At 40.4% G+C, this 15,727-nt stretch overlaps 1 protein-coding gene across 1 annotated transcript in view; it reads right to left on the bottom strand.

Annotated features, from left to right (window-relative positions):
* DNAH14 (dynein axonemal heavy chain 14) overlaps positions 1 to 15,727 on the bottom strand; it is a 377,809-nt gene that overhangs the window by 30,505 nt on the left and 331,577 nt on the right. Inside the window, exons 74-75 of the mRNA XM_036755542.1 lie at positions 10,117 to 10,314; positions 909 to 1,108 (exon numbers count right to left, since the gene is read on the bottom strand). Of these exons, the coding sequence (XP_036611437.1) occupies positions 909 to 1,108; positions 10,117 to 10,314 (398 nt within the window). The remainder of the gene's footprint in view (positions 1 to 908; positions 1,109 to 10,116; positions 10,315 to 15,727) is intronic.

The raw sequence follows: 15,727 nt of genomic DNA, 5'->3' as shown, positions 1-15,727 counted from the left end.
TTTGAGTATCTTTGCCGAGAAAACTCCATCATGGGGTCACGAAGAATCAGACATGACGGATGGACCAGATAAGAACAAACTTCCCAGAGCAGCTGTGACGATCAAGTGAAACGCTTCACAGAATTGTCCAACATAGAGTGAACACTATGTAAATGTTAGCCATTATTAGCTCTGTTATTACAGGTTTGCAAAATGCTTTGCGTACATAATCTCATCTGACTCTCACAACAGCCCTGGGAGACAGGCACTTTTATTATTTTCACTTTACAGATCAGGAGCCTGAGTCCTAGAAAGGTTAAGTGACTGGGCTAGGGCCACAGTCAGTAAGCATTTGAGAGAGGATCTGAACTCAGGTCTTCCCGGCTCCAAGTCTGGTCCTCTGCCCGCTATACCACCGAGCTCCCCGGTCACCGTTGTTGCTCCCTCTGCCCCTGCCCTAGGCTCCTCAGTTACTGTTTAATCCCTGCTTATTCTCCGGTGGATCTATATCTTGGTAAAAACATCCGTATGTCCCCAAAACACATCAACGGATCTCTCTCCATGCCTTCTAATCCTGCGTGACTCATATAGCCAGTCAAATAGGCATTTATTAAGTACCTGCTATATACCAGGCACTTTGCTATATCTCCCTGGAAATCATCTATGGGAAAGGGGTTCTGTCTAAAGTGTCTGGGGCCTTTCTTAACGTCAGGGCAGCACTCAAGAAGCACAGATTCCACTGGTTCCCCTCTTGCACTACATGACTGGCCCACCTTTTTTCTAGTCATACATCTCTTTGGGAAATGTTATGGATAATGATTAAACTAACTGAGATGTTAGAATCAGGACCAGTATGCCGAGTACAATACATTGCTTTATATGATATTTTTGAGCTTAAAGAAAAGCTCTTGTTTCTCAGAAACTCTTACCCAGTGATTATGTTGGCAATAGCAATTCTTGGTTGTATGACAATGATAGTATCAACAAGCTCTTGAGCCTGGGATTCCTGATAAATCCTTGAAGTCTGCTGGTGCATTCCGAGGACCTCGGGGAGCTCAGTATCTGGGAGGGCTTCTATGTAGTCCATACATTCTGTTAGGGTCACAGAGCCAGGTGGCATTGGATACATCTATAAATTTCACAAGAGCATCTTAGTTTCCTTCTTAATATGAGAGACAGAGAAAGGCTTTCAGTACATATGAGAGAGAAATTTTCAGCAAGAAGAGAGCTGACTGCTTGAAATGTTGCCTGCAAAATGTTATGCAGAAGTTACATCTCCCCAGTTATGGGGGATATGTTTGAGAGCTGGAGTATTTAACCTGGAGTACATGAATTTTTTTTAAATTGATAACTGTCTTTCATGGCTATATTCCAATATAACTGTCTTCTTTTTGAATCCTGTGTATTTTACTTTAGACATTTACAGATATTGTTTTGAGAAGGGGCCCAGTGGTGTTACCAGACTGCTAAAGGAGTCTGTGATAATAAAAAACCTGTTCTAGAGATACCTTCAAATAGCAAAATTGATTGTTTATTGGGAAAATAGCTAAACAAATTCTGGTATGTGACTGTAATGGAATATTACTATTGTGTAAGAAATGATGACTATAAAGAATTCAGAGAAGTATGGGGAGAATTCTGTGAGCTGACACAGAATAAAATAAGCAGAAGTAGGAAAATGATATATACAATGACTATAGCAATGTAAATGTTAGCAATAATAAATGGAAAGGGAATGCTGTATAATTATGATGACCATGGCTGGCCTCAAGGAAGGGTGGAGAAAATGTTTTTCCCTTCTATCTGTGGAGAGGCAAGGGACCACTGGTATGGAATGTGACATATGCTTCAATGCCTCAGTTGGTCCAATTCACTTGCAAGTTAAAACATCACCCTAGAGATGTCATTGGTCCTCTTCAAGAACAAAGGACGAACAACAACATTCCGGTTTTGGTGAACTGTTTTTTTTTTTTTTTAATCTTTGACACAAGAGAAGGCTCACTGGAAAGGAGAGGAGAACATACTTAGAAAGAAACAGATTGTGAGACAGAAAGAACCTCAATAAGACAGAATTAATTTAGCAAAATTTTAAATTAAATTAAAAATTTTAAATTAAATTATAATTTAAATTAAATTGTAATTTAAATTAAGTTAAATTATAAATTAAATTAAATTATGATTTAATTTAAATTATAATTTAATTTAAATTAAATTAAAAATTTTTAAAAATTAAAGAGGATGGGTAGGGAAATATGCAGTCAAAGATTAGGTTTTGGTTTTCTTTCATACAGATTACAATTTTCATGTAAAATTAAATCTTGTAAAATGGTATTTTTTTCATAATCTATCAAAGCTTTCTTACACTTGTGAGAAGTAAAGAGAAATTCTCAATTGGAAACTGCTACATGTTGCTGGTCTAGAGTGTTTGCTACCTACAATATAGTTATGTAAGTTGGAGTGGTGGATAAATGACTGAAAACAAATTGTGAAACCGAATCTAGATAGCCATATCTTGACATTATTATTATTTAGTCTTATTTTATATACATTTTTATTTATATACAAATTAATAAATAAATATATATATGCATATATATATATATATACACATACACATGTAATTTATTGTTCTGTTTGTCTCAGAGGGCAGAACCAGCAGCAAAGCATGGAAATTATAGAGAGGCAAATTAAGGTTTAGTAGGAAAAAACTATAATATATATGTATGTATATATATAGATATAAGGTAAATATATAATGTTAATTTATTATATATTTTATTATAATAATAATTATGTCTTGACATAATTATAATTATGAGAAACACTTCGGCAAGTAAGATTTCTCAAGATAAAATCTGCTATAATTTAGATGCAGATTCTCATTTTATAAACCTCAGAAAATTATGGCATGATAATGCCTGATTTTTCCAGTATTGCTGGTGGACAAAGTATTCTAATTAAACTAATTTTCTAAAGACTCAAAATGTATCCTATGTCTTTCTGTCTGTCTGTCTGTCTATCCATCTCTGCATCTATCTCTGTATCTATATCTTATATTAAAACAGAGCTTGATCCTTGGGGAATAATCATATTTAAGGGGAGGAGGCAGAAGAAGGAGTTAGAAAAGATGGCAGAGGAGTAGTTAAGTGAGGTAGAAAGAAAATTTCAAGGGAAGAGTGCGGTCAAATCGAGTCAAGTCAAGAAGCATTTATTAAGGTTCTGTTATGTGTCAGGCACTGTGCTAAAAGCTGAGGATACAAAGATAGGTAAATACCCTTACCCTCAGAGCTCAAAATCTAATGGGGGGGGGCGGCAACACACTAGCAGTTATGTACAAACAAGATATATACAGGATAAATCTCAGAGGGAAGGTTGTAGCATTAAGGGAGATTGGGAAAGGCTTTCTGCAAATGGTGAGATTTTATCTGGGACTTGAAGTCAGGGAAATCAAGGGTCAAAGACAAGGAGGAGGAGCATTCTAGGGATGGGAGGCAGCCAATAAAAAAATCACAGGCAGGAGATGGGCAAGGAGCCTCAAGGAAGCCAGTGTCATTGGATCTCAGACAATGTGGAGGGGGTAAGAAGGGGGAAGACGGAAAGGTAGAAAGGGACCAAATTATGAAGGGGTTTAAAAGGATTTTGTATTTGATCCTGGAGGTAATGGGGAGCCACTAGAGTTTATCGAAGAGGGGGTGACAAGATCAGACTTGTGCTTTATGAAGACCAATTTGATAGCTGAGTAAAGGATGGACTGAGGGGGAGACTTGAAGCAGAGAGACCAACCAGAAGGCTATTATGTGGGGCTGTGTGTGGGGTAAAGAGGGCCTGTATCAGGGTGATGGCAGTCTCAGAAGAGAGAAAGGGGTATATAGGAGAGATACTGTGAAAAATAGATATGATAGGACTTGGCAACAGATTGATATGGGAGATGAAAGAGAGTGAGGAGTCAAGTATGTCACCTAAGTTCTGGGGCTGGGTAGCTATGAAGGTGGGCAGTAAGGGGGAAGTTAGGAAGATTTGGAGTTGAATCCTCCTCCTTCTTCTTCTTCTTCTTCTTCTTCTTCTTCTTCTTCTTCTTCTTCTTCTTCTTCTTCTTCTTCTTCTTCTTCTTCTTCTTCTTCTCTCTCTCTCTCTCTCTCTCTCTCTCTCTCTCTCTCTCTCTCTCTCTCTCCCTCTCTCTGTTTAGACAACTCTAATTTTTTGGAAGTGTCTTCCTACTAAACCTTAATTTGCCTCTCTACAATTTCCACCCATGGCTTCTGGTTCTGCCCTCTGAGACAAACAAAACAATAAAATGTGGGCTCCTCTAAGGCAAAAACTGTTCCATAGGTTTGTTTTTCTACCTCTAGTGCCCAGTACAGTGTTAGGTGCAAAGAAGACATAAATGTTTGTTGATTGATTGACATCTAATCCCTTTTCTACATGTCAACCCTTTAAAGCCCTAAAGATAGCTGCCATGTCAACTCTTCCTTCCTGGTCTTCTCCACACTAAACATCTCCAGTTCCTTGCTGTGGCAATAATTGAACACAAAACTCTGATGAGGGCAGAATACAACGGGACTAGTCTTCTTTCTTAGGGGAAGCTGTAAGCTGTGAGCTACTCTCTTAAATGCAGCCCAAGATGGCATTCACGATTTTTTACTGCCATATCACACTGTTGATTCATATTGAGCTTAACAATGCCCAGATCCTTTTCTGACAAAACGTTATCTAACCTTACTTCCTCTCTCTTGTGCTTGTGAAGCTGATTTTTTTGAACCAAAATTTAAGACTTTATACTTATCCCAACTGAATTTCATCTTATTATATTTAGTCTAGTGCTATATCCCAAGGGTCAACAAAAAAGAATGGGAGGGCCAAATCCATCTACCATATTTATATCTATATCTGTATCTATATCTATATCTATACACACATACATATACACACATATGTATATATATATGTATGTATTTGGTGAGGCAATTGGGGTCAAGTGACTTGCCCAGGGTCACACAGCTAGTAAGTGTCAAGTGTCAGAGGGTGGATTGAACTCAGGTCCTCCTGATTCCAGGGCTGGTGCTCTATCTACTGTGCCACCTAGCTGCTCCATGCCGTATATTTTTTAGAAAAATGTAAAAACTATTCTTGGCAGCTAGGTGACTCAGCGAATAGAGTGCCAGGCCTGGAGTCGGGAAGAGTTCAAATCCAGCCTCAGACACTTACTAGCTGTGTGACCCTGGGCAAGTTACTTAACCCTGTTTGCCTCAGTTTCCTCATCTGTAAAATAAGCTGGAGAAGGAAATAGAAAAGCACTCCAGTGTCTTTGTCAAGAAAACCCCAACTGGGGTCATGAAGAGTCAGAAGTGACTGAAATGACAGAACAACGACAAAACCATTCTTAGTCATACAGAAACAGGTAGCAGGCTAGATTTAGTCTGCGGCTCCTATGTTGCTGACCTGCTGTGGCCTGTTAGGATCTTTTTGTACCCTGACTGACCATCTAGTGGATTAACCATCACTTTTAGCATTGTACCATCTGCAAATATGATGCTCGTGCCACCTATGCTTTTATTTAAGTCATTGATTAGATAGGGACAGAGATTAGCCCTGTTATTTCACTGCTGTGGTGAACTTCCAGATGAGGACACTCTCTCTACTGATTCAGGTCAGCACTTTTTCTGTTACTTACAGTCTTAGTGTTAAGTCTGAGAGGTTAAGTTATTTGTCCAGAGTCACACGGCCAATATGTGTTAAGGCAACATTTGAACCCAGGTCTTCCTGGCTTCTAGGCTGGCTCTCTCTCCCCACTATGCAATGCTTCCTCTCCTTTATCAAGTCATTGATAAAAATATTCCATAGTGTAAGGCCAAGTACAGATGCCTGGAATACTCCACTGGAGACCTTGCAAGTTGGCGTTGACTTATTAATAATTGCTTTTTGAGTCCAACCATTCAGCCAATTCCAAATTCATTTTGTGTCTTAAATAACCTTTTATATTTCTTACTGTTACTTATTTGTTCGTGTAGTTATGTCCCCTTTTTTTTCCCAAGCAGTCTTTAAGTAAGGTTCTCTATACATTTTGATCTAGATCTCTGATCTTTGATACCATCTAATTCCATTTCCTCATTTTATACTCGAGGAAAATGTGACACAGAGGAGAAAAGAGACTTACTTGCCCAACACCATGCATCCAGTAAATGGCAAAGCAAAAACTCAGAACTAGATCTCAGTTTCTAAATCTGTTCTTTTTCCACCACATCAGAGATTATACCCTTGGAAGTACCCGATAATGGTTTCTCGAATTAATTTTCAATTTGTTGATTTGTTTTCATATTGCTTTGCATTTTCAATTTGTTGATTTGTTTTCATATTGCTTTGCATCATTATTTAATTGGGCAATTTGGTGGTGCAGTGGATAGAGTGCTGTACCTGAAGTTAGGAAGATCTAAGTTCAAATCCAGCCTCATATACTCCCTATCCGTGTGATAAACCTAATTTCTGTTTGCCTTATTTTTCTCATCTGTAAAATGGGGATAATAATGCCATCTACCTTGTAGGGTTTCTGCAAGGATCACATGAAATAATATTTGTAAATAAAGCTTAGCATGGTGCCTGGAATACAGTAGGCACAATATAAATGATAGCTATTACTATTATAATTATTGTTTTATGTTTGTATCTCATTTTTCCAATGAGATTTTGACATCCTTAATTCAATTCAACTAACATTTATTAGAAAGTTAACTGAGGAAATCACAGTTCTGGAATAAAACAATTTATTAACTAATTTATATGCAATTAAGTTTATTAATTAACAATTTATCTGCTGTCTACAGAGACTTAACGGTAGGTTGACACTAGTGATCTCTGAACTTATCTGTAAAATGAGGATTTATTATCCTGGTAGAGCCTTCCCCGTATGCCTTTGATATGAAGATTAAATGAAATGATGGATGCACAGTGCTCCATTAGCCTTAAAGAGCCATGTAAATGTCACCTATCATTATCATTTGCCCATCTTTAGTGTCTACTCTGGTGTCTGGCACTGAATTAGCACATAGCTGTCTCTAAAATGTTGATCTGAATTGCTTTTCCCAAATTACATTTCTAATCACAGATGATTTCGGTACCTTCCACTAGCTTTTGTTACATGGCCATTCCACCCAGAATAGCATCACCCACCATTCCTACGCATCTAGCTAATCGCTGAATAACAGCGACTTCTCAAAAACAAGCTGCCAGGGAGGTATTACCGAAACAAGGGTGACACAAGTCCTAGAAATCTTATTTCCCAATGTACAATTTCCTCACCCTAGGCTACACAATCTACTTGTTAACTTTTTAAGTTGTAAGAGTAATTTCACAATTTTCAACTAGGCAATAGGAAGGTCAGCTTAATTCACCACAGATTCTCAGTTATCTTTAGAACTGAAATACGAGCATCCTATGGGGGCAGGCATATCCAACCTGATAGAGAAGTTTTGAACTATTCTAAATGAATCTCTTCTTGACAGAACAAGAAAGGGAGATTGGGGGGCATTTTGAGCAGAAGAACCTATGGTTTGGTACTCTGCCTGCCTCAGGGGCTTACCCTATCTGTTTTCCCCAAATTAGTGTATCTGGAAGTAAAATACAGAGGATCCTAGCTCTTGAGCTAATAGGAACTTGAGAGGGCATCTAGCCCAACTCCCTTACTTTATAGGAATGGACTATAAAATGGCCTCAGGATCAGTTAAATGACTTGGCTAGGGTCACACAGGGAGTGACAGGGCCAGGATTCAAACTAGATCCTTGAACTTCATGGAATCAGCAGCATACAACCACATCCCAGGGACTCACTCTTCCTTCCTCATCTTTGCAAGATGCTCTGATTCTAGGAGCTCAATAAATCTGGATTGTATGAATGAGTGAATGAATGAATGGAAGAATGATGCTGACAAGTGAGACAGAGAATGCATAAAATCTTGAAAGGAGAATCTGAAGAAGTCAATGAAAATGATAATGAAGGTTAGAATCCAAAGATTTGATATGTTCTCTTCTCCTAGAAGGATCAAGGGAAACCATCCTTAAGAAAATAGCTTTGTTTCTCCATGTAGTCAACTCTCAGACAAGAAGCGTGTTTTGAGCAGGAGCAAGGACTTCTGAACCAGCAAAATCATGATATTGACTTTGAAGGCTTACTCCAAAGATCCCTAAGATGACTTGCCACCATGCCGACATGTACACTAGGGTTTCTTAGGCTTTTTTGGGTTGGGGACTCCTTTGGCCACCTGCGGAAGTCTATAGACTCCTTCTCAAAATAATGTTTTTAAATGCATAAAATAAAAAGTTTATCAATTGTATTGAAGATGTAATTTTTTTTTCCATCTAAGGTCCCCAGGGAAAACTTGGGAACTTCTGTATCTGGCACTCCTACAAAGACAACTCTCCTTTGAGGCTTCAAAATGTGGAATGACTTTATTTACACAGAAAAAAAGAGATTATAAGGGGCAGCTAGGTGGTGAAATGAGTTAGAGCACCAGCCCTGGAGTCAGGAGGACCTGAGTTCAAATCTGGCCTCAGACACTTTACACACTTACTAGCTGTGTGACCTTGGGCAAGTCACTTAACCCCAATTGCCTACCTTCCCCCCTCAAAAAAAAAGAGATTATAGCTGAGCCTATGGAGAGGAGAGATAAGAGACTGTCACTGCCCATGGGTCACCTTCTCTTTTGTCTTGGAAAACGTTTTCACTGTTTCAATGATTCCCCGACAAAGTTTTTGACCAAATATTTAAATCAATGACTATTTTAAAATAAATGCTATTTAAAATAAATACCAATACAGGCAAAGATACTTTCTTATTATATTCTAGAGACAATATTCCCTTAGATCATAAGCTCCTTGAGGATAGGGACCAGGTCTTGTATGTAGTAGATGGTAGAGAAGCAGAATATAAACTCCTTAGGAGTTAATATTGCTTCATTCTATATAGTTATTTGTGCCACAACATGCCATATCTGTTCCTAAAAATCATTGTTCTATGCAAAATTGAGCACTAAAAACCTTTAGGGCTTATGGGAAAAATGGTAATAGGGCTACAACATTCAAAATCTTTTCAGTGACACATATAAAAAAAGATAAGAACTTAACAAAAATGGAGGCACAATCTTATATATGTTAAATGGTTAAGAAATACATATATACTACAATAAATAATAGTGGCATCCACAAACCTGAGCTGCTGCTTGGCCTGGGCCCTGGGTCCCAATAGGCCAGACTGGCAAAGTCAATGGCTGTGGGCTAAAGGGAAATTTGTGTGTGTGTTGGGAGGGAGGGGCGGAGTTGTCCCGTGCCAACTCCAGGAAGCCATGGTAGATGGTAGGGTCGGGGGATGACTCCATACACTCGTATGGCTGTGGATTAGCTCTCTTCCACCCATAGATTCTATTGCATTATAAGGTATACAGTAGATGTGACACTTAACCTTGAAAAAGTTCTGAGGTTTGATTGTGGAAATGAGCATCCAGAAGGCTTGAAGCTTGTGAGTTATTGTGAAATATTGCAGTTTTTTTGTACTTCATGGTTCTTGCTGATTAAATTAAACACAAGCAAATGCAAAATTTGCATTGTGCTCAAATAGTTCCCTAACATAACAATCACTCTGGAATAAATTCATGTTTTCAAAACATGTGTTATAGCAGAATTCATTGTATTTGTGTTGCTAGGGCCTGGCACATAGTAGATACCTAATAAATACTTGTCAATTGATTGAATTAATTGAAAATGCATGGCGATATTCCAAGTTTAAAGGTCAACTTTTCCTCTAGTTCAGCAGCCAAGTATCATTGGACACTTACCAGCTTATCTATCCCCTTCATGCCCTTATGAGGAAGGTAAAGTGGGCTTAGAGGGAAGAAAGAAGATGGAGGAAATGGAAAAGAAACTGAGGGTGAGGAGGGCCAGAGCATTCTAACATCCAGGTTGAATAGGAGGGTACTTAGCTTTACAATTCTTCTTGTTCAACGCTTGGCACAATTTCCAATGAGGCATTTATTAAATGCTTTTTGATGATAACAGTAATGGTGGATAGATGGTAATAAAAGCCATATAACAAAATTCAGTTAAGGAGATTTTTAAAAACTTAGGACTATTAGGAAAAAATACATTTCTTACCCCATCATCGGTAAAACTGAAGTCCTTCTTCAAAACGTCAGGATTACAAAATTTTTTTAGGAGAGATAGTAAGCAGAGCCTATCCCAGTAATCTGTCACTCGGCCTCCATAAATGATTTCTCCTGTCAAATAATATATTGCTTCCCAAGGAATTTCTGACTTTTCGGCCAGGAGAATCGTTAACATTTTGATGGTGACCTTTGGAGAAAGAAGTTAAATTAAGGCATGATTTTCATTTTGACTTGACTTTATTTGGATGTCCTATTGAGGGAGTGTAAAGGCAATTAGTGAATGGGAAGATCTTCCCTGCCCATTTGAGTGGGCTTCGGGGGCGGGGCTCTCAGGGTCCTGGGGGGTGTGGCTAGGACTGGAGTCAATGGTAGGCTTCTGAGTTCTGGTCTACATGATGACATGACACCTGTGGTGGGAGGATCTTGCTGAACGTTTGGAGCAGAGCTAAGAGGCAGTTGGTGAGGCAGCTGGTGAGAGCAGTTGAGAGCTGAAGGAGAAAGGAAGCAGTCAGCTAGCTGGAGCACAGCTTGGAGATTGTGGTGGAAGCGGTGGCGACTGTGGCAGGTGCAACAAAATAGCAATACTGACCCTCTTGGAGACCGGAGAGGGCTGAGCAGGGACTTGAGGCCAGTGGGTGGTCTTCTTGCTGGAGGGCCCTGGCATTGGTGGGGAGGGGGGGACGCACCAGTATGGCTTGGCTTGCTGCCATAATGTTTTTCTGTGGCCTCCTGGTCACTATTGTGAGATGGGCATACTGGTTTTGGAAGGCTCTTGCCAGGATGTTGAACTGGGGACACTGGTCCATGGGTCTGCTACTTTTGAGTTTCGATAAATGCTTCAACTCCTCGGCCTTCTACTTAGAGAATGCCTTATATCCTGCGATTCTGGACCATTCAGGCATGTTTACGGTTATCTTTGAAGTCATGAATTCTGCCTTAATGATACAGGGAGAACCCAAAGTTCTCAGAGAGCTTTATAGGGCAGACAATAAGAGGGCAGCTTTTGATCTCCAGGGTAGTATTCCTGGTACTCAGGCTCTGTAGGATCTTGCCTTGGGTAACTGTTCCAACACAGGAGAGTGGAAAGAGCACTGATTTTGGACGTAGAAAACCTGGGTTCAGATCTGCCTCTGTTGCTACCAATTCTACCTCAAGTGATTCATTCCACCAGTCTGGGTCACTGTCTGCTCACCTAATAGGTGAGGGTGTTGGAAGAGAGATAGCCTCTAAAATATCTGCCAGTTCTAAATCTATGATCTTAAGCCTTTGGCACTATTCCTAGCCGTGGAAATGGTTCTGTGTCAGATTTGAGGACAAGCATTTCAAAAATCGATCACCACTGCCTTTGAGGCACTGACAATTATCCCTCGGCAAAAAGAGAATATTTAGACAACTAAATGGGAAGACAGTGGCTCACATGTATATGATACTTTAATGAATCACAAATGGGATGTCTGGATGAGAATTCTATTTTTTAAAGCAAATAATACTTAAGAATCTTGCATACAAGAATATCTAGGTGACTTAAAGGAAAAGATGAATTTAATAAGATAACTACTGTGTTGAGAAACACAGAGGGAGAGAGGAGACAGAGAGACAGGGAGAGAGGAGACAGAGAGACAGAGAGAGAGAGAGAGAGACAGAGAGAGATAGGAGAGATTTGAGAGAGGAGGGGAGAGAGGTTGAGAGAGAGAGTGGGAGAGATTGAGAAAGAGAGGCAGAGAGATTGAGAGAGAGAGAGAGACAGAAGGATAGAGAGAAGAGAGAGACTGAGAGAGAAACAGAGACAGAGAGATCCAGTTGTGGAAGACTTGGGTTCAAGTTCTGCCTTTGACATAAACTAGCTATATGATCATAGGCAGGTGTCGCAGTGCCTTGGACAACTCTCTAAGATTAGAATTTCACAAGTGAATTGTTGATTTGATGTGCTTCTTTGGAGCTCTCCACACCAATGAAATCCTAGGTCTGGATGTGCCCTCCACCCCTTCCTCCCCTCCGCCTCCACCTCCCACTCCTGCCAAACCAAACCCAACGTGACTCCAGCCAACTCATAGAACTCGAATTAATGGAGGAGACCAGTGCATTAAATGACCTCAGAACATTTAAATTAAGTCCAGAAGGTATTCTTTTTTTCTCCTCAGATTGAGCTTTTAAATGATAGTTTGTTCAAGGTACTCGTCACCCAGGTGATGCAGGGGAGACAGTGCTAGGCCTGGAGCCAGGAGTACCTGATTTAAATTGGAACTCAGACATTTATTAGCTGAGCAGCCCCCTGGGCAAATCACTTAGACAGTGATTGCCTCAGTTTCCCCAACTGTAAAACGGAAATGATAGCAGCACATCCCTCCCAGGTTTGTTGCTGAGGATAAGCGAGATAATAAAGTGTTCAGTATAATGTCTGGCACATGTTGTTGTTGAGTCGTTTCAGTTGTGGCTGACTCTTGGTGACCCCATTTGGGGTTTTCTTGGCAAAGATACTGGAGAGGTCCACCATTTCCTTCTCTGGCTCATTTTACAGATGAAGAAACTCAAGTAAATAGGGTTAGGTGACTTGCCCAGGGTCACTAGTAAGTGTCTGAGTTCAGATTTGAACTCAGGTCTTCCTGACTCCAGGCCTAGCACTCTATCCACTGTACCACCCAACTGCCCCTGCCATACAGTAGCTGCTTAATAAAGGCTTGTTTCTTTCCTTCCTTCTTATTAAGTTAGCTGTCATTATGCACACATATATTAACGAGACAACACGGGGAGGTGGAGGCACGGTGGGATGTGAGGGACATTTCTGAGGACCACTCTGAACATTAAGGTGAATCTAGCTAGGACAGGACAACATTTTGTCCCAGAAAATTCACCAATGATAACAAGTTTCATTTATATAGTACTTGATGGCTGAACAAGGCACTTTTCTCACAACTTCCCTGAGAGACAGGTGATATAAGTACCATTAACCTCATTGTACGGAGCAGGAAACTGTGTCTCGGAGAGTTTTCGTGACAACACCTAGGAGAGGTTGAAATCAGAACTCCAACCTAGCTTTTCTGACTCTTCAGCTCAGTCCTTTTTCCATTACATCATTGCTACCTTTAAAGTGGATAAATTAGTTGCCTAAGTTATTAACCTTGGAAACCAAAACCCTTAAAAGAAATGAAAGGCCATCTGCATGGATCACTCATCAATTACTCTGTTAGTCCAAGGCAATTCAGTACTACTGAAATACTTGAAGCTTATCATTATTGGGAATTACAGAATGTTCGCAATGGAGGTCACCTTAGGGATCATCTAAACCAGCAGTCTCCAAATCACATTACTAATACATGAAAAGACCTCTTCCTGTTCTCATTAAAAATGCCATTTTCAACAGTGTAGGGGTCTTTGTACTATTAGTAAATAAAATATTATTTTATCTTTATCTCATTCTTTTAATTTTTATTATAAGGTTTCTATTATACAAAATTATCAGTACAGTAGAACAGGCGTATCATTTATGAATAAATAGGGTACATCATTTATAAATACCATCCAATCAAAACCCTGGGTAGCTATAGTCTACAGAGGTCTGAAGGCTATAGCTCCTTCTCCTTTCATTCTCAAGGAGTTCAGTGCCTGGTTCACAGTTTTCCTCTCCTAGCCTGCTCCTGCCTTCCTTCCAGGGGACTTCCACACAAATATTTATTCTAAGCACTCAGGTCCTCATCCTATTCACTTCTCATGACATACTTCTCCCTCCAACCTTAGCCACACACAAAGAAGTTATACCCTTGATCTGCAAGTACACACCCGCCATGTTCAAGAATTCCCAAATCCCTTTATCTGACCATAATTTATTGGCTTTCCTCTTCTCCCTCTACCTGCCTTCCTTTACCAAACACTATTCTTTGTCTTCTGTGACTCCAGTTCCTTGACCTCCTCAGTTGTCTCCCAGACCATCTTTCCTGTACTAGCCACTCCTCTTCTCCCCATCTTGACCCTACTGGTGAACCAGGTCAGCTCCACACTGTCCTCTTCTCTTGAGTCCCTGGCTCTTTTATCACATATCTGATTGTGCCCTGCTGAGCCTCAGCCTGGGATCACTTCTATCTGCTGTCTTTGCTGCCATACACATAACGAATAAAAGTGGAGAAAATCACACAACTTCTTTTTTTTTGGAGGGGGGAAGGCAGGGCAATTGGGGTTAAGTGACTTGCCCAGGGTCACACAGCTAGTAAATGTGTCAAGTGTCTGAGGCTGGATTTGAACGCAGGTCCTCCTGACTTCAGGGCTGATGCTCTACTCACTGTGCCACCTAGCTGCCCCTGCAACTTCTGGTTGATTGACTACACATTTATGTTACACAATTTCAAATGGTCCCTCACTACTGCCAGGCAATCCTTATGAAGTCACTATTCCACTCTCTACAGTGGCTCTTTCAAACTTTTTCATCCCCCTTCAAACCTCCCATGGCTCCCCCTTCCCCAACTCTCTCAGCTAAGAACCTTTCCTCATAATTCACAGAAAAAAATTGAGGTGTTCACCATGAGTTTCCTCTTCTCCCTTCTCCCTCATCTCAGGATCACTCAGACACCTTCTGCCACTGTCTTCTCTCTCTACCTGTACAAAAGATCTCATTCCATACTGTCTCTCCCAACAGATGGCCTCCTCTGTCATCTCCGTTCTATCACTTCAATCTCCCCCTGACTGCTGGATCCTTCCCTACTGCCTACAAACATGCCCATGTTTCCCCCATCCTCAAAAAACCCTCACTTAATCCTTCCATTCCACATCCCTCATCCTCTTATCATCTTAATCCTTATCCCCCATCTCTTCTCTTCTTGAGAGGAGGCCATCTACAATAAATACCTCCACTTTCTTTCCTCTTACTCTCTTCTTAACCCCTTACAATCTGGCTTCTGATCTCATAATTCCATTGAAACTTTTCTCTCCAAAGTTACCAATGATTTCTTAATTGCCAAGTCCAACGGCCTTTTCTCCATTCTCATCCTCCTTGACCTCTCTGCAGCTTTTGAGATGATTGATCATTCTCTTCCCCGTGATAATCTCTTCTCTCTAGGTTTTCAGGACACCATTTCCTCCTGGCTCTCCTCCTATCAGATCTCTTCTCCTTCTCAATCTCCTTTGCAGGATCCTCCTCCAGATCATGCCCTCTGACCATAGGTGTCTTGTAGGGTTCTCTCTTGGGCTCTCTTCTCTTCTCCCTCTGTACTACTTCACTTGGTGATCTCATCAGTTCCTGTGGACCTCTGTGCTGAGGATTCTCAGATCTACCTATCCTGCCCCAAACTCTTTGCACCTCCAATTTCATCTCTCCAACTGACTTTCAGCCATTTTGAATGAGATGTTCAGTAGGCATGTTTAGTAGTTTTTCAGTCATGTTTGACTCTTCATGACCCCATTTGGAGTTTTCTTGGCAAAGTGGCATGGTTGGCCATTTCCTCCTCCAGCTCATTTTACAGATGACAAAATTGAGGCAAATGTGACTTGCCAGATTTGAACTCAGGGAAGATGAGTGTTCCTGACTCCAGTAGGTGTTTTAAACTCCAAATGTTCAAAACTGAGATTATCTTTTTCCCTAATCTAGCTCCCTCCCATCCTCCCTGTCTTCT

This window comes from Trichosurus vulpecula, chromosome 4, assembly GCF_011100635.1.
Source record: "Trichosurus vulpecula isolate mTriVul1 chromosome 4, mTriVul1.pri, whole genome shotgun sequence".
Lineage (NCBI taxonomy): Eukaryota > Metazoa > Chordata > Mammalia > Diprotodontia > Phalangeridae > Trichosurus > Trichosurus vulpecula.
The sequence above is the reverse complement of the archived record's forward strand: the minus strand, read 5'-3'. Positions and strand labels throughout refer to the sequence as shown.